Source organism: Lonchura striata, chromosome 2 (assembly GCF_046129695.1).
Source record: "Lonchura striata isolate bLonStr1 chromosome 2, bLonStr1.mat, whole genome shotgun sequence".
Classification (NCBI taxonomy): Eukaryota; Metazoa; Chordata; class Aves; order Passeriformes; family Estrildidae; genus Lonchura; species Lonchura striata.
This window is the reverse complement of record NC_134604.1, coordinates 63,531,917-63,554,645: the sequence shown is the minus strand read 5'-3', so window position 1 is coordinate 63,554,645 and position 22,729 is coordinate 63,531,917. Positions and strand designations below refer to the sequence as shown.

The window sequence follows — 22,729 nt, the reverse complement described above, 5'->3', positions numbered from 1 at the left end:
CTCTTTCATTTAAAACCTATTTTCAGTGTCTTTAGCCTTTGACCTTTATTTCTTGAGTATTTTTGTCTGCTTTACTTCACTAAACCTTGCTTTAAGGTAAGTGGCAAAATGCAGGTACTATTTTAGTGGGAACAGCTGCTTTTACATGTTTTACAACTGGCAGTTGCATCAGTGTATGCATTTTGTACATGTGCTCAATGTTTAAAAAGTTATTTTGATGCACAATCTCCTCTCTGGCAAATTTCTAATGTGGAAATTTTCACCTGCTTCAACTAAACATATTTGCTCTGAAATACTGATGTAGTTTACCTGAAATTAAGTAGATTGATCACTAAAAACCACATACTATTCACTTCTCTCATGGGTCAAATCCCTCTGAATTTGTGGTTCTACTACAAATGAGGAGGGGCCTGTATGTGGTGTTTAATTATAATTGGTTTGGCTTAAAATTTGTTGGTAGGAGACCGTCCACTTCATCTGGAAAAGGAGGGACCCCCCTGTGTTTAACACGTTTGGAAGCAACTCCTGCTCCTTTACACAGGGAGGTAGTTTGTGAACACAGCTGGAGCTGTTGTGCATCTGTTCAGTACCTGGCAAAAAATAAAAATGTTTGTAGGAGGCCTGTTTGTGTTCAGATCTCTGGGGTGCTTCCAATACTCATTTTGCAGTACTTGTAGTGTGAATACTGTGCCATAAAGAGAAACCTGTTGAGAAGCTTGCTGTTTTCTTTGTTTGAGATGAAGTGATGTGAGTCCTACACAGATGGCAACAATGACAGAATAGGTATGACTGGACTACACTCTGTCCTGGATAAGGACCCTCTAGATACCAATATATCTTTATCAAATGAAGGTAGCTGACAGCTCTAGCTATTTATATTGGAGGGAATCATTTGCCATCTGAATGTGGAAAGCTAGTTCTGCAGAGTTAGATGGTCACGCAAGTGGTACTAGTGAATATGTAGCTTTATAAGCATTGTAACAACCTACATTATTTCCATATAGAGACCAAGGTTATTGTGTTACCTTATAAACAACTGTGAGTGTTTCTGTGGTTGATAAATGTGACTTGTTTGTACTTTTGTGTCATCCAGTCACACTGTAAATAGTTCAGTGTATTGTGCGTTTATTCAAGATACTGCCACTGGAGAAAAGAGGTGCCAGCCTGATGCCAGCAAAGCTGCTGTGCAGCCTCAAGCTCCAGAGCCTCCTCGCCAAGGCAATGTCTCGAATGCTCTTCCAGACAGTCCTCACCCTGATGGGTCAAACCAGCTCAGTGGAGCCAGAGAAGAAAAGTGTGTTTTACAGATCACAGGCATGACCTGTGCATCGTGTGTGTCTACCATTGAAAGAAATTTGCAGAAAGAAGATGGTAATAAATTTAAGATTCCTATAATGAGTCTAGTAATAAGGGATTATGGGATGGAAAAGATATTCTATGAGAATAAAAGGAGAGGCTGTCATACAACATCTGGAAGTTAAATAGACTTCATGCTCTTTCTTAGTGCTAACGTAGCTATGTCACTGTTTAACTATCCTATTGCACTGGTGGGCAAACATGATGAACATACTTGTAGCAGGTTGTAAAGTGATAAAAATTTCAAAAAAGTCTGAAGACAAGAGCAGAGAAACAGTTGCCATTTAGTTTTCAGGGCCTTGTTGGTTTACAAAGCAATCCATCTCCCCCAGAGCCATCAAGAGCTCAGGCATGCTCGGGCATATTTGCACAAGCAGGTGCAAACAAACGTATGGCTCCACTGCCAGGGTAAGCTTAGGCACAGTGATGTTTACTGGTCTAGAAGTCTGCAGGCCAGGGCTGCCTTTCCTCTGGCCATGTAGAAGATTAACAGATGAGACTTAGCAAAGTCCGATTTCATTTGTTTCAGCATGCCTTTGGGAGGTTTTGCTTATTGATTATTCTCTCCCCAGTATCCCCGTGGTGGTCTCACTGCCTTGATTTAGAAATAAAAAAAGCATTAGCTCTTCAAAACAATTTTTTTTTTGCCTTGTCATCTTCATGTTTCGATTTTCAATTCTAAATGTAGATTTCTGTGGGCTTTTTATTTATTAAAAAAATAAGGAGGGGTGGAGAACAGGAAAATAAAATGGTGTAGCATTGTGCTGTGGGGCTCGTTCTAAACTACAGGAGTGTAGGGTAGATCTTGCAGCAGTGGATGTAAAGGTTCCTTCCAAACATCCTTTTTGTCTCATTAGATCACAGCAAAATTCACGTCCTTCCCTATGTAAATGTTGCAATTCCTCTCATTGCTAAAGGGGAACGCAGTGTGGCTGCATCTCTGTGAAAACTTTGCTATTGTGACTAGGGAACAACACTAGAAGGAGGCAGAGAGAAGTCATTAGGCTTATAATATCTCTAAGTTGTTGCAGTCCTCACTGAGAGTCACTTATAATATTTTATTTTTATTTCCATCAAAGGAGCTACATTATCTAATATTCTTTGTTTTTACCACTGCAGGAATTGTTTCAGTATTGGTAGCACTGATGGCAGGTAAAGCAGAGATAAAATACAAGCCAGAACTCATACAACCTCTTGAAATAGCACAGCTGATCCAGAATTTGGGTTTTGAAGCTACCATTATGGAAAATAAAGCAGAAACAGAAGGGCAAGTGGAGCTTCTTGTAAGTCATGTGTATTTGAAATTATATGTTTGGTTTTGAAAAGTCAGGTGTGGAAGACTCATTTTCTTGCAAATAGCTTTGCTTCAGCAGTTCTGGCTGGCGACACTACTTTTTTACAATTGCTGAAAAGACAAAATCAGCTTGTCTTAGAAGAACCTATCCAAAAGCACTGAAATAAAAAGGGATAGTTCTGTGTACAGACTTAGCAAGCAGAAATGAAACAGAAGTTTTCCATTAAGGCATTTCAGTACAGACTGAACAACTGAGAATTTGTCAACAACTACATATTGTGAATGTTAAGGATTTTGCATAGAGGTCTAGGAGCTTTGGGTAAAATCAGTAAAATTAGTAAATTGCTTATTGAAGTATGGATTCCTCAAATACTAATTTTTATTCTCTGACAGATAGTTACTGCAAGACAGAGAACAACAGTCTGCTGCTGTGTTAATAGATCACAAAATAGTAACATGCGTTATTGAAGCCACAGGAAAATTTAGGAGAGATGAAGTTACACGTGCAGAATTTGGCTCTGGCAATGTTGATAGAACCATATTAGTTATACTTTTATAATTAATAGCATGTCTGAGTGCTGCCATGCAAATACATGGCTGCGATTATTTCTGCTATCTGCACAATTTTATAATAAAAGTGGATAGTTATGTTCTCAGCTTTGTATCATTTAAGACAGCTTATGAAACCTTTATGCTGAGGCCTTGTCTCAAGTACACCCACAAATATTGGGTGAATGTGGGACATTGCTTACTACCCAAAATTGTCTTTTTTTTTAGATTACAGGGATGACTTGTGCTTCTTGTGTTCACAATATTGAATCCAAACTCATGAGAACAAATGGCATATTCTCTGCCTCAGTTGCACTTGCAACTAGCAAAGCTCACATCCAGTTTGATCCTGAAATTATTGGTCCACGAGATATTATAAAAGTAATCAAGGTAGGCTTTGGAAATTTTTTATGTATGGACAATTACATGGTGAAACTTAGAATGAAGAAAAGCAGGTGATATTTGAGAGGTTTCACTGATTTTGTAGATGCCATAGTTATTGCCATGTTTTTATGCTCCTGTGGTGAGGCTGCTGTACTCCACAGGAATGCACAGGCTCCCCAGCTGTTACTCTAAAAACACACACTAAAAACTACAAAATAAACCTTTTTTATCTTTATCTGGCAAAAATGTCATATATTCATTCCTTGGAATTCTGTGTGTAGAATCACAGTCATTTCAGTGAAGTGTTGCTAATTCATAAAAATATACTTCTTTCTCTTGACAGTGACAAAGGCTGTAAAAGAAGTTTTGCCACAGCTCATGCCACAAGCATTACATATTTCTGTACACACTTGCATCTATCCTTACATATTTTTAAATGGAAACAGCTTGTGATACAGCCTGATATTAAATGAAAAAGTCCTGGTTTACCAGTAATCACACAGATCATAAAATCTACTGTTGTGATGGCTGAGATATGGAGAAAACCTTTTTCTTTTTTGTCCCACCAGGAGGGATCATACTGTTTGAGGTGCATGCAGTGAGTTGTCAGGAGGACAGCAGGGACTTTTTGCCTTTTATGGTTGTCTAGCTCCCAGTAGCTTGTGCATTTTAACTTCCTTTGTGGTATGTCCCATATCTCCTGATTATTCCAGTGGGGGTGAAAGGGCATCTATTTTCCTTTAGGCGGAGTGCAGTAGAATTTCACCTCTCAGTGGAAGCTCCCCATGCCTGAGAGCTTGGACACTTACTGCATCTATACGCTGTGTTCATGTATAGGTGCTGGAAGTCCTTTGCAGTCCAAATTTTGACTACTGACTGAAATATCCTCTCGTTTTGGAAGAATCTAAAAGTAAATAAAGGGTTGGAATTTATTAAACATGGAACAGTGTCTTTTTATGATATTTCTTCTAAAAGTAGTGTAATTTAAATGTATTTTAAGTACTATGGTTAGCTTCATCAAAACTAACTTATCTTTCCTTCCATTTCAATAAAAAGGAAATTGGCTTTCATGCTTCTGTGGCTAAAAGAGCTCCAAATGCACATAATCTGAGTCATAAAAAGGAAATACAGCAGTAAGTATTTATTTTCTCTCTCACTAAAGAACATGTCTAGATCATATCTTGTAACTCTACTCCCCCCAGCACTTTTCCCAGTTAATTAGGTTAGTCTTGTGTAAAACATATTTAATTTTACCATTTGCGCTTTTATTGCTTTCATTAGTTTTAGTTTTTAACTACCAGAAGTCTGTACAGTTAAACATATTGCAGACATCGAAGCTCTTCCAAAATACTGGATCTTTGCAAATATCCCAAAGCTGTGTGTTAGTACAATGCTAATAACCCCAGCCCTGCACTACCAGCACAGTTGGGCCTGAGTGGGGTGTAAAAAACCCATGGATTTACAGTTTTTCTTTTTCAGGTGGAGGAAATCTTTCTTATTCAGCCTAGTGTTTGGTATCCCAGTTGTAGTCATAATGATTTATATGCAAATACCCAGTGGTGAAGACCATGGGTCTAAGGTGCTGGAACAGAACCTCATTCCTGGATTATCTATTTTGAATCTTCTGTTCTTTATCCTGTGCACTTTTGTCCAGGTACGTCCATACTGCTTCCTAGGGGTTTACTTTCTATGCATCTCCCATTTATGTAATCTGATGTGATAAAGACAGAAATTAAAAGATTGAGTGGATTAGGCCTGCTCTTTTGTCTGTACCACCTACATGAATGAAGTGGCACTTTTCTGCAAATTATTCTTTCTGTTTTTATGCATAGCTCTTACTCCTATCAAAGTTGCATCAGATACTTTCTAAGTGGAGAAGGTAATATTAAAATAGATACCTAATCATCTACAAGCTAATTGGGTAGCTGTAGGTAAATACTTTCTTTTTCTATGCCTTGTATACTTTGGTTTTGAGAAAAAAGGGATGTCAATGGAAACAGTTCCCTAGTAGACCTGAAGTTACATCAGTAACAAATTTGCTTGGGTCAGCAATGCCTTCTCTTATGTACTACATGGTTTTAATTCTGCTCTGGCAGTGTTATGTACTCTGTGGTTACTGCTCTCAATATGAGTCTGTCCCTGCTCACACCAACAGTTCCTTGGTGGATGGTATTTTTATGTACAAGCTTACAAGTCACTGAGGCACAAGACAGCCAATATGGACGTGCTCATCGTGCTGGCCACGACGATTGCTTATCTGTATTCCTGCGTCATCCTGATAGTAGCAATCATTGAAAAGGCAGAGAAAAGCCCTGTCACTTTCTTTGACACTCCTCCGATGTTGTTTGTGTTCATTGCGCTTGGCAGATGGCTGGAACACATAGCCAAGGTAACTCATCTTCACACCAATATTGTGTATTTATTATAGGAGTGGAATAAACTATCCAGAGGAATTTTGAGTCAGCTGGTTTTGGTGTAATCTATAATATGAAAGGTTGTTTAGAGTTCATTGTGTTAAGTACACATCAAGATTTATATATCTCAATGTATCTTAAACATTAATCTGTTTTTAAGGGTAAGACCTCTGAAGCTCTTGCTAAGCTTATGTCTCTTCAAGCCACGGAAGCCACTGTGGTGACTCTTGGACCTGGCCACTCTATTGTCAGGTATGCATTTATGAATCAAAATCCCTTCAGCCTGCCTGGATCACAGACTAGGCTTGATCCAGTTAATCTGAAAGTGGATGGCATAAGTAACCCGCCTGCTCCACTTGTGTCTTTTGCAGGGAGGAGCAAGTACCTGTCGAACTGGTTCAAAGGGGTGATATTATAAAAGTTGTTCCTGGTGGAAAGTTCCCAGTGGATGGAAAGGTCATTGAAGGCAATTCTATGGCAGATGAGTCTCTCATTACTGGTAACTTCCCTTATCTTACACAAAGAAGTGAAATCTTCTGGAATTCTTTATTACAAGAAAAGAGAACAGACCCAACCCAAACACTGCTGTCTGAATAGCTGCCCACCTTAATGGATGCTGTGGTTTAGTAAGCTTGAATTCAAATCCTGCATCTGTGCACACCCTAAAAAACTGAAGGTTTTCCTCTCAGTCTGGCCACTTACTAACCTACTGATGGGATGGGTAGAGTCGTAACAGTATTGTAATTATTCCAGTGATCTGGCTGGAGTTTCCTCTGGAATGTATTTATAGAGAGGGTACCTTCTCAGAAATAAGTTCTAAAGGATGATGTGGAAATACTGATAAGATGCTGGAGTTTGTATGACAGGGTAATCTCAATGAGCAAGGAGCGGGAAAGAAAGACTTAAAATTTGATATTTATTAAGGGTCACAGAACTTTTTTACATATTTTGAAATTTTCATTTTGTATATGTAGTAAGGATTCAATGCATTGTACAGTTCTTATAAATGAAGTAAAAGATACAAAAATTTGTTTTGGCATTGGATTACTTGTTCTAGTTCTGTTTTTACTTTACTTGGGAACAGGTACATCTTTAGCTTCAGGGAACCAGCTGTTATCGCTACCACTAAAATTAGAGAAAATAAAGATGTTCTAGAGCTAGTATTCATGCAGAGGTAGCAGGAGAACAGGAACTTTTCCACAGAAAAACTTTCTGGTCTTTGAAAACTTAGGGTCATGGAGATAAAGACAGAATTCTCAAACTCCCATTGCTATGCCAAGTATTAAGAGAGAAAGTCCTAGAAGTACCTATTCCAACCAATTTGCTCCTTGCCCTTTTGAGGGGTGGTTTACTGAAAAGTTACAACCAATGAAACAGCATTTGCTTCGAAATTAATCCTATAAAAGGTTTATAAAAATACAACACTACCTATCCATGTCTTTACCAGACAGAGATACCCAGTATGTGATTTCTGGTCATTATTCCTTAGCCTACTGATTTTGCTAACATAGAATGAGCTGTGTGCTAATGGATTATGTTGTTAGGGGTATTGGCTCATTTATTCTTACCTTTTCTTTCCAGGGGAACCTATGCCAGTCATTAAAAAGCCTGGGAGCACGGTGATTGCTGGTTCTATAAATGCACATGGCTCACTTCTTGTTAATGCAACGCATGTTGGTAATGATACCACTCTGGCACAGATTGTGAAATTGGTGGAAGAAGCTCAAATGTCAAAGGTAAAAATAATGGAGAAGAAAACATTCTTCACAGATATTGATTGAATAATAAAAAGATTCTATGTTTTGATACTTACACACTTCAACAAACTGTGGTTTTCCAGAACTATTGTGTATTTTCATGAACTCTTCATATTTATATGTTTTGATCATGAACATGCAAATAACTGAATATATTTTTTTATAGGCACCCATCCAGCAACTGGCAGATAAATTTAGTGGATACTTTGTTCCATTTATCATCATCATTTCAACTGTGACATTGATAGTATGGATCACAATTGGTTTTGTAAATTTTGATGTTATTAAAAAATATTTTCCTGTAAGTGGTTTTATTATTATGACTAGATTTTTGTGTTAGGATGTCTTCCAATGTAATTAACATACTTTTTCTATATAGGGTTTGATTTTATAATCACCCTGAGAGGAGCTCAGTTTGTTAGATAATAACACCAAGATTGTGGGTTCAATCCTTGTATGGGCCATTTACTTTAAGAGTTGGACTTGATGATCCTTGTGAGTCCCAACCCAGAATATTCTGTAAATTCTCCTGTAAATCATGGTATTTTCGACACAGAACAGATAATTTCACTATTTAAAATCTCTCTGCAGGTCTATGTATATTTTTGCATTTACCCCTTAGTTCTGCATGGGGTTCTTAGAAATGGAAATTTTTCACATTATTTCTGGACTAAATATGATCTATAGGTGCATTGCAAGGAGCGGAGCCATTCCTGTTATGTCTGAAATTTTAATGGGCATTCCTGTTTCTAATGGCAAATAATGATTTTGTCTTGAGAAAGAAGCTGAGCTTCTGTTATCTTTAGGATGTGTATTTGTTATGCTCAGCAACTGGGAGGATCTGTGTATCTGTAAATAGCATTGTCCTTTGCTGAGCTTTAAAGGAAATCCCACCAAATTATGTTGACATATGGGAGACTCAGAGCAGAGACAAGCTTTTTATGCTTGAGCAGCAAAAAATCCAGAAAATACTGCCATGAACAATTCATTACACTGACCTTTCTTTAGCATTACAGTAACAATAATGGATTGATTTCCTGTACTGAAGTTTTCCAGATAAATCTGTTTTCTGAAATGACTGTGATTGTTGTACATCTATGTTATCTGCTGTTGGCAATTTTACATATCTTTATTTTTTCACCCTTCTCTTCCCTCTTCTTGCAGAATCAGAGCAAAAACATTTCAAAAGCTGAAATAATACTGAGGTTTGCATTTCAAACCTCAATCACTGTGCTGAGCATTGCATGCCCTTGCTCCTTAGGCCTGGCTACCCCCACAGCTGTAATGGTGGGAACAGGAGTGGCTGCGCAGAATGGTATTCTCATCAAAGGTGGAAAACCCCTGGAAATGGCACATCAGGTTAATAGTTCATTCTGTACTTTTGTAGCTTTTCCAGCTATTGCTATATGAAATATAATTCCCCAGGAAATCCTGCATCCAAAGAAAGATGGTGGAAATTTGTTCCTTCTTTTCTTTTTTTTTATTTTTTTTTTATTTAATTGATTGCTGCTTGTTAAAATTAAGAAGATAAATTGAATCTTCTTCAAAGTAGTCACAGCAAAGTGTTGAGAGCCAGCACACCCTACAATCTCATGACTGTGAGGTTGCTAATCCTCTTCATGGCAATCCTCTTCATGCTAATCCTCTTCTGCAGAAGAGCCAATAATCCACTGAAGTTTTTTACTTTCCTCTGAGACCTGTTGTGAAATGCATATTGTTCATGATCAGTAGTTTAAAATGTAAAGGAAAAGAATTATTTGAAATTGTTTTAGTGTATAGACAAGAAGGACAGAAGGGAGGCAGAAAAAAACCTTCAAAGACACAAAAATTATGCAAAGAGGAGGAAGAGGTTGAAGGAGAAAGAAGTTTGATATGTCCACAGCTGCTGAAAAGAAAATTAATCAAAACCATGCTGTGATAGGCTGTATTAGACGTATGCAGAACATTTTAAGGGAGGAGGATGGTAACAGCAATTTAATCAGACTAATAATTCTTGTTATTACTTGACAAGAAGTTTTTCCAAGGCTCTGGGAAAAAAATGAAAAAGACTGCTAATTAATGCTGGAAGTTTTTTTCCTTTTGGATCCAAGCAAGGCTATGGTCAGGGCTTTGAAAATTAGGTGATGTCTGTGATTCTGCAAGGTTGGTGTGTTGGCATAGCTGGATACAGAATAAGTGCCTACTTTGCTAAGTTTTTGGGGTTTGTGTTTCTCTCTGCTGTGTTTATTTTCAGGATTAGAATTGACTTTATCTCTGGGTTTCAGTATATGTGGAGCTGTGTTTTTTTGGTTTATTTCTGATTCCTCAAGACCCATTGCCCTGGCTGACAAGTGATGGCTGAATTTGGTGAATAGCATGACATTGATTTTGCTTAGGTTATTGTTTCTCGAACTTCTTGCATCTTTTACATCTTCTCTATGACCAAACCACTTCCTGAGCCCTTGTTCCTCAATGTTATTGTTAATTGTTTAGAACTGCATTCAAAAAATCCCTATTTGCATCACATACCTTGTGGTAAAAGTGATTAAGGTGCCATTACATGACTCCTGCATGTGAATGCATTTCAGTCCTACAATTACACTGTTGTCTGAGATCCTGATATGGGCACAGGATGATCTTGTAGCTTTATGAGGAATGAGTACGGAAGTATTAGGAGATCTCCTGTACAGATAGTTCAAGTTACCTAGAGGAATTCTTGCTTCTGTAGATTTAGTCTGTCTTTGTGTGGATATAGTCAACTGTTTATTAAAGTCTTGACTGTATTTATGTGCCATAAACATACAAGCATCCCTGTGCTTGTGGGGGCAGTAACTATGTTTTTTTCTTGCAGATCAAGACTGTGATGTTTGATAAAACTGGGACCATCACCTATGGAGTTCCTAAAGTCATGAGAGTGCTTTTGATGGGAGACACAGCTGTGCTCCCCCTGAAGAAGGTACTGGCGGTTGTTGGTACAGCAGAAGCCAGCAGTGAACATCCTTTGGGAATGGCCGTCACTAAATACTGCAAAGAGGTACTTAGCCTTCCTATTTCATCCAGGGCCTGAAGGCACCTGTGAAAATGCAGCATTGTTGTATAAAATGGTCAGGTCCCAGAGGAAAGGGCCTGCCTAAACACTAACAGACTGGAAAGCTGGGAGATTGCATGGTTGTGCATCTTGGTCAGGACATTACCAGACAGTGTATCTAAGCTGTGCTTTTCTGGTAACAGTGTGGAATTCTGAAGAAAGATCTTGCTAAGTTTATCTTGAACTGATGAGAAAATAAGGAATATATGCAGGAGGAATATTTATACTTAAAATAACATCATGAAACAAATGCATGTGATGACATTTCATATTATCTGACTATAGTCACTTCTATTAGTCACTTGCTCATCTGAATGAATTAGGCAAAAGGCTTTAAAACTTGAATATTAAACTGTAATATTTGGGAGTTTCACAAACTAATTGATCAATTACTCAAGTCTTTGCAAATTTTACATATCCTCAGAAGTCATTTATATATGTCATGTTCCTCAGTCTTCAGGGAGAAGTAAAACACGAGTCACAGCAAAAATAGGAAGGCTATGTAAATAAACAATTTATGTCTGGTGAGAAAAATAATTAATTTATTTAGAGAAAAATATTTTTAAAAATATATAAAATTTGCTAGATCTTTCAGTGATAAAATTTAAAAGTAAAAACATTAATTTAGAAGGAAAAATAATATAAGCTACAAACCAATTGCCTTTCTTGTATTTTATATTTTTTATTTAAAATTTGTTAGTACTCTGACAGTTCTGTAGTCATCCCATGCAGCAGTTATTACTGGATCATGGCTTATATGTGTTGTAATGCTATACTGTTGGCTGCCTTGTCATGCATGTGTTTTAAGATCACTGAGAGGTACATATAGTTCCAGCTTCTAGAGACAACACAGAATAACTTATTTACAAATTAATATTTTCTCCTTTTTTTTTTTTTTTTTTTTTTTTTTTTTTTTTTTTGTAACTTGTATGGTCCTGATAATCCCTTTATCTCATCTTGAAGGTACTCACTGGCTTTTCTCTGCAAATCAACAGAAAAACCCAGTTTCGCTAACATCTAGAAAGATCCCTCCAGGAATTAGATACAGATTTTCACTGTACTCTTACATATATACAAAAAGGTTTGATCCACCACAGGCAGTTTTGAGGTTAATTAGAAGTTGCACAATTTGTAAGCTGAGTGGCTTATTGTTGAAATATTTTTCTTTCATTCCTAGTCTTGGCTAAAGTCATGAACCACCAATCTCATTTTTTCATCCTTGAACTACAAGAAAAAGCTATTCCTTGTCATTTGCTGTTGCTAGGGCTGAGGCCTGGCTGTGATCTGTATGGCTGCCTCTTTCTAGAAGTCTAAGCCACAGGACACCCAGAGCATCCTTATTTTTAGTTCTGTGCTACTGATACTCCAGGCTAGTTTTCAGTTGGTCAGTCATTGTCAAGGGGAGGAATAATGACTCTTTTTGGGAAGAGTTATCTAATATTTGTACCCCACGTGGGCAGCACAGATTGATGATGGCCTCTGGTTACATCTTCAGGAGCTTGGCACTGAGAGGCTAGGATACTGCACTGACTTCCAGGCAGTCCCAGGCTGTGGTATCAGCTGCAAGGTCGGAGGAGTTGAGGCCATCCTTGGCACAGGTGAGGAAGGTCCCAATGAGCTGGATGCTAACAGGAGTGGAGACAGCAGTGCTCCTCTGGGAGATAACAGAGTTATCACGCTCTTGGAATCACAAGGTAAGTGATTATCTGCCCCTGTGCTGCCCCTGTGCCAGCTGCAATGTGAGGGAGAATGAATCAACAGCACCAACCACCTGCCACACTATGTACAAGAGAAAGGTGGACATGGGGCAGAAGAAGGCAAAGAACAGGAGGGACAAAAATGTGCCTTAACAAAAATTGAAGCTCTCTCCACAGCTCTTCCTCTCTCTCTGCAGTTCAGAAACTTAAATGAGAATTAGGTACAGTGATGGGTACTTGAAAATTCCATACAATACATAGACAATAAGGCATACCCAGCAGTGCTCCTTTTGGACAGAAGAATGGTCCAGTAGACAGCAAAGTTTGCCATTTACTGTTATCTTCCCATTTAGAGCAGTTACCTTTAACATATATTATCTTACTGCAACTTTTTACATCCCATCCTTTAGTTCCATATTAACTTGGACCTTTTGTTTCCTTTTCAGTGAAACAAAATACCTCTCAATGCACATAATTGAAAAAAATCCCAAACTCAAACCTATTCAGCAGATGCAAAACAGAGCATGCTATATCTGAAAACTTATTTTAGTGCCTGATGTTTTTGATTAGGCCAATAAATTCAGGTTTGTTTCAGAGTCTCTGGGTTCCACTTTGCTATTTTGTAGTGTAGGAGAGAAAGAAAAGGTATTTAAAGCCTTTCTTAAGGAGCTCATCAGCTCTCTTCAGAAGGCTGTGGCGCTCTTGACCTTTTTGAGAAAGCTATTAGAAGAATTAAATAGAATGAGAACTTCAATCATCAGAACTGTGCCATTTGTGAATGGTGCTAATGTAATATTTTCTCACCTGCTTATGTGGTTCTTGTGAAGTTGGATTGAATTCATAATGAAGTGCATTGTTAGTTAGAACTACATTACTTTTTCTTGTCAGAAATAGCTTTTATATTTGAAAGTCATTAGTTGTGAGAACAAAGCAGGATGGCATTTGCTAAATGTGCATACTGTGCTTTTCAGAGAAACAATGCCAGCTGACAAAGGCAAACATGAGCCAGCGTTTCCATTAAGTCCATGACACAGTTTTGTCTGTAAAGAGGCACAGATTGAGTCTTGAAAGAGAAAACTTCTATCAGGCTGTCTTCAGGCAGTGCCTCTGCCTAACTTGTCTTCCTCAAACATCTCTGCTTGTATACACTGCTTTTGAGATGCTCGTTTTTCTTTTTGTCTGTGCACAAAGGTCCATCAGCTTCTCAGAAATATTCGGTGCTGATCGGAAATCGTGAGTGGATGCAACGCAATGGCTTGAATATTGCAAATGATGTAAATGATGCAATGACAAACCATGAAATGAAAGGACAGACTGCCATACTAGTGGCTATAGATGGTAACTGCTCTTCCTTTGAGTGACTTAACAAATATGAGTCAATCCTACTGCAGAACAGATGAAAGCAATCTGAAGAAGCTGATCACTGGCTTAGTGTCATGAAACAACTAATCTTTGAGTGAAGAACTGCTTGTGAACTGTGAAGTATCAAGGTGTTCTTAAAAAAAGCTTTTACCACAGAAAAGTGCTTAAAAGGTTTTGTTGTGTAGGTTTTAATTTAAGAATTAATTTCTGAACCTCCTTTTTGTCTAGGAGCATTGTTCAAGTGTGCAGTGCCAATATGATGCCATGTCCAATCCTTAATTTACATCAGTTAAGGATCATGGCCCAACCTATCACATCACTGGTTTCAAAATATGTAGTGAATAAAGATGGTGATTCATTAGATTGGTCAAGTATAACAGCTTAGACTAAATGAGTGTTGCTAGTGGGGTTGTGTTCTGTACCACGCAGAAAGAGATCCCAGAAAATACCTGTGATCCAACCAATCATTGTAATGGTGATAAATTGCCAGCACACCTGTGATTTTGAAATTATGCCAATGATTCATTTACTGAACACATATTCTTGGTGCTACCAGAGAGCAATTTTGAAAGGCATTTGCTTGTGAAGGAAGTATGGATGGACTTTTGAGCCAATATATTGGAAGACAGATGCAAGACTTCTCAATGGAAGTAATTAATTCTAGTAGATATCCAGCCCTGAAAGACTTGGGGACATAAAACCAGCCTCTATATACTTCCTTTTGGAGGAGTGGCTTTAACATCTGACCTGAGTACAAATACCAACACTTTCTCTAACCCACTATCATATTTGTCCATACCATAAAATACAGAAGTCAGATTTGTTTAAAAGCTACTCTCCTACTCGTCTTCCTGATCCCTAAATATCAAAGGTTTTTATTGTTTGATCTGAAACCGGCAAATTATGAGAAGAGACTGTAAGTGAGAAGGCTGCAGGCATGAGCGTCAATATTGCTCAGAATGTGTTATTTCACAAGCTGCCACAGTGTGATAGAGGGGGAGCTCTGTTCTCTTGCTGCCACTTTCCCTCCCACAGCTCTTTCTGACAGGGGATGTTTCTTATTTGTGCAGGTGTGTTGTGTGGAATGATCGCAATAGCAGACACGGTCAAGCAGGAGGCAGCCCTTGCTGTGCACACACTGCAGAGCATGGGAATAGACGTGGTGCTCATAACAGGGGACAACAGGAAAACTGCAAAAGCCATTGCTACTCAGGTATCTGCTTCTCTTTGTGTTTCAAAAAGCTACATAATAAGGTTCTAGAACTCCTGTTTGCCCCAGTGAATTTGAAGCAACAGCTTTGGTTTCCCTGGAACTGCAGTATCCCTGGATATATTAAATAAAGACAAATTTTTCTTGAACTGGACTGAAAATCAGGCCAAGTCCTATGGCATAGTAGAGGCCAGTGGCTGTATTAAGATCCTACTGTAGACATGCAGTCAGTACTTTTCCAGAGTAATGGAGTTTCTTGCAGTAACTGGTTGCTGAACTGTAGCTTCCTATTTCCTTTTGCTGAAACACAGACCTGTTTGGTTAGTGATGAAAGAAAGTTCCTTGAAGATCCAGTCCTGGTCAGTTAGGGAATCCACAATATGGGTTTGTCATTGTCCTAGAGTATAACATAACAATATGAATTATTGCCAAGAAGCATAGCAGTCTAAAGGAGGTTGTGTTTATATGAGATTCTCCCCCATTGCAAACTATAAATGAAAAGTCAGATTCTCACTCTACCTTGCTATGCTTCCACCCTCTCAATCTTCCTTTCCCTCTTTCCCTTTGCATTGGTCTACTTCTAATCTTACCATGTGCCACTTTGCTTTCCTTGGGTATTCCACCACACAGCTGACTCAGCCAGCACTGTGGTATGCACATTCTGTGCTCTGAGGTCTGTTTTGTTTCTCTGTGTGATGCTTTAATCCTCCTCCTATTGGCTTTCATACTTTTGCTTTTGTGTTCAGTTATGATAAAGTGCTTTCCCACCTAATTTTCTTTGTCAAGGAAAAAAGTCTTTCAGAAACAAGCTTGAATTTATGATTCCAGGAACAAAGATGAATGTTTTAAACAAGCTTAGTTTGTGTCAACCTACATTTTCACTGAATTTTTGGAATGTACTGTCCAATGGAAAGAAATGGAAAGCAGTTTAAAAAATGTTATAAAATGCTACTTTTTAAAAAAGTTAAAAGAGAGCTTCTGTCTTATGTGGTGAAAAGCTGCTTCTGCCTGGTGAGGCAGCCAAACAGAGGGCATTATCCCAGCACTATTTAATATACTCCTCTGTTTTTCAACTACAACACTGGAGCCATTGCTAGCAAATCCAAATAAGTTATGATGTGGATGGGTAGAATAATTTAGCCAGCCATCTGCTTTATTTTTATAATCTCCCTGAGACCTGCATATACTTGTTGTCTCTGTGTTTTCCCTGCTGTAACTGCTTGATCATACATGGTTCATGTGTTGCATTATCTGCTTGAAGGCTCTGCAGAAGGATCTGAGGCCAGTTGTGTGAGGTTCTAAAAGGTGAAGTCTCAAGTCCTGTGCTTGAGTCATAACAACCCCTGCAGCACTGCAGGCTGGGGGCAGACTGGCTGAAAAGCTGCTCAGCAGAAAATGACCTGGGGGTGCTGCTTGACAGCAGCTGAACATGAGCCAGCACTGCGTCCAGGTGGCCAAGAAGGTAAATGGCATCCTGACCTGTATCAGCAACAGTGTGGTCAGCAGGACTAAGGGAAGTGTTAGCCACCACCCCTGAAGGTATTTAAAAGACAAATCTTTATTGCTGGGGCAGTGGAGCTCCAGAAGCCATGCAGGGCATGATGTGAAGGGCAGAGTATGGTTTGCCAGCATCTCTGCAGCCGGAGGGTGCTGTTATCAATCCAGTTCTTATGCCAAAGGCGTGTTACTCTTCAGTTTTCTGTGTAGCTAGCAAGTGTTGCCTTCACCAGAATCAGTTTGGTTGCCTTCACCTAGAACAGCAAATGGCTCTTCCTTCCAACATGAAGCATGTCACCAACAGGATGTCTTTCTTTGTACATAGGTTGGGATCAAAAAAGTCTTTGCGGAGGTTCTTCCTTCTCACAAAGTTGCAAAGGTCCAGGAGCTCCAAAATGGAAAGAAGAAGGTTGCAATGGTTGGTGATGGAGTCAACGATTCCCCTGCACTAGCCAGGGCCGATGTTGGAATTGCAATTGGAACGGGCACTGATGTTGCCATTGAAGCTGCAGATGTTGTTCTTATCCGAGTGAGCACTACAGTTTTGGCCTGTCCTCTTTTATCACTGACACTCCTAATTTTGGTTTAGTTTTCTGAAGACTGCATGTGGAAAACTTTCAGTGCTCTTCTGTCTTGCAGAATGATTTGCTGGACGTAGTTGCCAGTATTCACTTATCCAAGAGAACAGTTCGAAGAATACGAATAAATCTCATTCTTGCCTTAATTTATAATCTGCTTGGAATACCCATAGCGGCAGGTATGTGACTGCAAGAGCTCAGCTTGTCAAAGACAGCAGCACAGTTGATCTCTGTCGTGCCTCTTATAGGATTGATTACCTGCTCAAGGAACCAAAGACAGGTTCCTAGATTATTTAAAATTTGGCAGGAGAGTGAAATAAATACATTTTTTTTTTGTTGTTTTTCTCTTTGCTTGCCTCTTAGGAATAAATACTTCTAGATGAAATTAAAACTATACTCTTACTTCATATAGCAGTACTTGGGGATTAGTTCCTGTATATTCAAACCCAGCTCTAATCAGATATAACATCCTACTTTTGGGTGTTCCCTTTTATATTTGCCCTGAATCACACATTTTCTCTCCTACTGCTTGTATTCTTTATGCCTCTGTCAGACATTTTCTCATGCTCTTAATCCCTACTTAAAACTCACTTCAGGTAAGTCCTTGTTTTGTTTATAAGTAACTTCTCCCTTATTTTCCCGTACTACTGCCATGTCTTTCTGTTGCCTTTGCTGTGTTTCATATGTGCAGAATGTCTGGAAGGGACAAATAGTCTTGCCCTGTGGCTGCAGCCTTGTACCGGTATTGGTGCAAAGGTCATCCCTTGCAATGGAAGGGACATGTTCAGTAATAAATGAGTAAATATATATATTGATCTAGTTGTGTATCTGGAGGTCTCAGCAGGTTGTGTTGTAGAACTGCCGATCTGTTCTGTGACATGCAGGGGTGGAAATGCCCATGCTGGGATGAGTAGCTCTGGCTCATGTCCATATGGTTTTTTTGCTAGGTGTGTTCATGCCTGTTGGCCTCGTGCTTCAGCCTTGGATGGGATCAGCTGCAATGGCAGCTTCTTCTGTGTCTGTCCTGCTGTCTTCACTGCAACTGAAATGGCAAGTTGTCTTGTGTTTATCAGCTGGGGAACTGTGGTAGTACTGAGGCTGGGACTCAAGTGAGACACCCCTTTGGGCTTTCTACCTCTAAAAGTATGTGAAAGTCCATTAACTTGGGGTTGTTCTGATCACAATCTAATCCTTGGCTCCAAAACAGACAGATGTCACTATTATGAACTTAGCTGGACTAAGACAGTATGCAGTATGCTTTACCTAGCAGCTAAAAGTGTGACTGGGTGTCACCTGGGCCCATGTGGTGGAGATCTAGTTCAATACCAAATAAAGTAATGGTCAGGAGGTTTTGCTGTGAATATCAAGTGAACAACTAGTTTGAAAGCTAATTCTCCAATTTAACAATAGATTTTTGAAAAAAATACTTGCAGCTGTTTGGTTTTTATTTTTGTCTATTTGAATTAGCCAGAGAGAAACAGGGAAGCAGTGCACCTTTCTTTTGCACCTTGCTGCAGATAAGGCATCTTTCTTTATTCTTTGGGAAGCAAACCAATTTCTGAACTACAAAAAGATTTTTCAAGTCCTATTCATTTTAATGCTACATTTTTGGGTGCCCTTTCTGGCAGTTACAGTGGACCTGTTCTCAACAGCATAGAAAGAAAACACCTTTCAAGAATAAGACTTTTTATGGTGTCTGAAATAGGTCCAAACTTTCACATATTTTTACTGTAGCTGCAGTCTTCTCTATGTTACAGTATATTACAGTACAGCATAGTATAAACTAATTTCCTAAATACAGGAAATCTGTTACTACATCATATTTCTAATCCTGAAAATGCTCAATGAGCCCACAATATAAATACAAACAGCATACATACACGTCTGTTTGCAGAATGAGCCCTGCTGCTACAGGATTTTCATCCTAAAAGGTTTTACTAGTTATCCAAATGATGAGAAATTTCTATAACGTTCTCCATTTCTTTTGATGTTGTGCTGATGGCATTAAGTGTCACCCACCGCATTGGATAGATATTGAGAACCCCCTAAAAATATTTGGCTTCAGACTTATGGAAGCTGTATTACAATATATTCTTTAGGACAATAATCCTTCTTGAACCTTCAGAAGAGGTGAATAGAACTTCAGGTTCCAAAGAACACAATGGTGCATATATATGTGAAGAAGACCACGCATACTTGCCGTTGCTGGGATTTGACTTAGTATGCATTGAATCAGAAAGTGATTTTTTTATCATTGGGTCCATTTACCTGAAATTGTCTTCTATGAACCTTCTAATAATTCAGCAAACTCATAATTTTTGTTAAAGAACCTCACTTTGAGAGGCCTTCTCTTTTATTATTGAAATGTTTTAATGCCATGTGAAGAGTACTCTTAGCTAATTAACACTGTGCCTCAAGTGCATGGAGTCATAGAATGACCTTGGTTGGAAAAGACCTTTAAGAACATTGAGTCCAACCATTAACCTGGCAACAGCAAATCCACCACCAAACCATGTCCCTAAACCAACAGAAGAGTGCTCAATCAGTGGCATGTGTTCTTGAATGACTGAAAACTCAGACCAGAAACATCTTGAGGAGTGTTCTTCATTTCCCCATCATTCTCCCTTATCCTTCAGTGCTTGTCTTGGCTTGAGAGAATTGGCAGGCTCAAAATTCAAGCAGTAATAAAAATTATTATTCTGTAACTGATTTTTTAGACCATTACACTCTTGGCACCACACATTTTAAATTAATTGTTTGTGAGCTATTAGATAGGAAATTTAATTTATACATATGTAATTAATCTATAAATTTATTTTTATATATAAACACTTTCAATACATTTAGGTTATCAGAAGTTTCTGATTTGTTCCAGTGCCAGATGCTTCTCCACATTGACTTCTTGTTGTTAATATCTTTTCTCTTTCTCTTCTTAGTTACAAGAAGCCAGACACAGAAAGTTACGAAGCACAAGCCCAAGGCCGCATGAAGCCACTCACTCCTTCTCAAATCAGTGTTCACATTGGAATGGATGATAGGAGGAGGGATTCTTCCAAACCATCTCCTTGGGATCAGACAAGCCAAGTGTCCCTCTCTTCCTTGGCTTCAGACAGGCTGCCGAGACGCAATGGTTTCATTCAGGAGGAAGGGGGCAAGTGGTCATTGCTCATAAATGGAGCAGATGAAGAACAGTACATCTGAAGCACTGGACTCTTAGTACAGGGGAAAATGTTCCTCCTCCCCAGTCAGGGGAGGGACTGATTTATTTCATCAACAGCTTCAGTGTTGTAAGTGAAGTATTCCTTCAGCGCATAAGACAATCGCAGCTCAGCTCAGTGTTGGGTTGTATGGATTGTGGATATTTTTCAGGTCACCAGTTATTTCTAGTTATAGAAATAAATCTGTGCCACTATAATGAACTGGCTTGTTTGCACACAGCGTTTACTGAAATAATGTAAAGTGGTAATTTTCAGACTCTAAAAGAGTTTCTCTGTGACTCTTTGCTAGGAGCCAAATTTCAAAATTTTCACTCTTTTAAACTTTATTACTTCAAGACCACATGAAGCAAGAGTATTTTCAGAGCTGGCAAATATTAATTTGTGTCTAAATGAAATTAGCAATGGCATAAGGAAATCTGTGGTCAGAAGTTTTACACAGAATCCTAACTAGACACGCCACTGTGAGGATTTAGGATTCATGGCATCTCCTGGCACCAAAAATGCTTTGCTGTTTCACCTGCTACAACTCTCTGAAAGGTCTTTTTCAAAGATTTTCACTTGCTTTGAGGGATTGCATCCTTTTGATGCACATTTCTACTGCTCTCTTTGATTTTCTGTTTTGCTCTATATGAGCCCTTTTTTTCTTGCATGAGAGATCTTCTATGAGTTATTGTTATATTTACAGATATTCCTGTTTGGGACAAACTCCTTTATATCACCAGAAACCATTTCATTCCAATTGAAATCCATAAAGGCAGAACAGTTCCTGGTCCTAGTTATCCAAGAAACCTTGCTGAACCCCAGGGAGCTCCTTAGAACTGGGCAGTTTTCTGTCTCTTTCCTGTGACAGAGTGAAGAATTTATGCCAGTGTGAGCAAAGGTGGTATTTACCTTGGTATGACTGAGCAGAACTAGCACTGGTGTAACTCCAGCATAGCTGAACAGAGTTGAGATTATTGCATAACTTAACCCCAGCTTGCTGCTTGCTTAAAATGAAGATAACAATTTAAATTATAAAGGTGGAAAGATGACCTTAAAGTGGGCTTCTATTTGCCATCATATTAATAAATGACAGGACCTAAACTAAGAAAATTTGTAATTTAAATTTCTGTTTTGCATTGATTTTAGTTCCCCTCTTTACTTCAATGAGAAATCAAAGTACTGGACAGCTGTTTTTCTGCTTTAACATCTTTACCAAAGCTTGCAGTAACTTAATCTCTGTGTATGTCAGATCCACCCCTTAACACTTCTTAGAGTCAGGACAGTAGGAATCAACAGCTTTGGTGCTCTGGATCCAATTCCAGAGCACTGTGTTGTCCAGCTGTGGGACCCTGATGTAAGCAGAGCTTTATAGTCAAATTTAGAAACTGAAAGAAATGGAAATACTTTGCTAAACAACATGAAATAACTACTTTTCATTGACTGAAATATAGAGCTGTTTCTAACACAGGCTCAAAACCTGCTTCTCCTAATGTAAAAATGAAGAACAAGTCAGAGAGGAAAAGAATTGCTCTTAAAGCATTGGATGGGTCTTCCTATTTTCTCAGCACTTTCCGAAATATAATTACAAATCAGTTTTAAAACTCTATATAAGTAGAGATTAATTTCACAGCACATACACTTTTCAAACATGCCAAAGGTGCATGTCCCTGTGGGAAAGTGGGTCTGAAGTTTTACTATTCTGTATTTTCTTACCAGTCCTTACAGTAAAAATATGCCTCTTTTTTTTTTTATCAAACAAACGATTGTGTGTGTTTTTCTTTTTTTATTGAGGGGTTCAGAATAAAAAGAGCGTAAACAGAGATTGTTGGAATGCAGGGTACATATGTACAAGGTTTTGTGACTGCTTTGTGATCTGTTTCAGGCAGGACAGACAGGAGGGAAAAAGAGACAGTGTTGTTTAATGTTGAGACAGGTGAGGTTGTAAACATGTTAAAGGGTGGAAATAGGATTCAAAATCATCTTAGGGAATTGGACAGAACTAGAAAGCTTTGCAAACAGAACAGAGAAGAATTAAAGGCCAACGTAGCTGGAAAAGGTCAGGTAGTTGTCTGGTAGTCATTTTGGGACCCATTCTAACTACACAGTGATCCTGCAAAATGAAGAGAAACAGACAGGTATAAAGACTGCATCACCCATATGACAAAATACCTCATTCTGTTCTGCTCTGGAGAGGCACCAGCTGAAATAGCAGGTCTAGTTTTATATGTCATGCTTGTTAGGAAAAACCAGTTCAGAGAAGAGCAATGAGATTTAACAGAAATCTAGAAAACATGAGAATGTAAGTATATGAGAATGAGAAATAGAAGAATGATGGAGTTTGAGTAAGTTTGCCTACAGAATACC

At 38.6% G+C, this 22,729-nt stretch overlaps 1 protein-coding gene across 1 annotated transcript in view; it reads left to right on the top strand.

Moving 5' to 3' along the window:
- Positions 1-22,123, top strand: part of ATP7B (ATPase copper transporting beta) — a 30,766-nt gene extending 8,643 nt beyond the window's left edge. Inside the window, exons 3-21 of the mRNA XM_021526599.3 lie at positions 1,135-1,371; positions 2,476-2,639; positions 3,428-3,589; positions 4,640-4,716; positions 5,063-5,237; positions 5,739-5,972; positions 6,158-6,249; positions 6,369-6,496; positions 7,579-7,733; positions 7,921-8,055; positions 8,919-9,113; positions 10,585-10,767; positions 12,317-12,515; positions 13,710-13,856; positions 14,951-15,093; positions 16,913-17,116; positions 17,227-17,344; positions 18,113-18,215; positions 20,102-22,123. Coding sequence (XP_021382274.2) covers positions 1,135-1,371; positions 2,476-2,639; positions 3,428-3,589; positions 4,640-4,716; positions 5,063-5,237; positions 5,739-5,972; positions 6,158-6,249; positions 6,369-6,496; positions 7,579-7,733; positions 7,921-8,055; positions 8,919-9,113; positions 10,585-10,767; positions 12,317-12,515; positions 13,710-13,856; positions 14,951-15,093; positions 16,913-17,116; positions 17,227-17,344; positions 18,113-18,215; positions 20,102-20,366 — 3,116 coding nt within the window. The 3' untranslated portion in view covers positions 20,367-22,123. The remainder of the gene's footprint in view (positions 1-1,134; positions 1,372-2,475; positions 2,640-3,427; positions 3,590-4,639; positions 4,717-5,062; positions 5,238-5,738; positions 5,973-6,157; positions 6,250-6,368; positions 6,497-7,578; positions 7,734-7,920; positions 8,056-8,918; positions 9,114-10,584; positions 10,768-12,316; positions 12,516-13,709; positions 13,857-14,950; positions 15,094-16,912; positions 17,117-17,226; positions 17,345-18,112; positions 18,216-20,101) is intronic.
- The last annotated feature ends 606 nt before the right edge of the window (positions 22,124-22,729 follow it).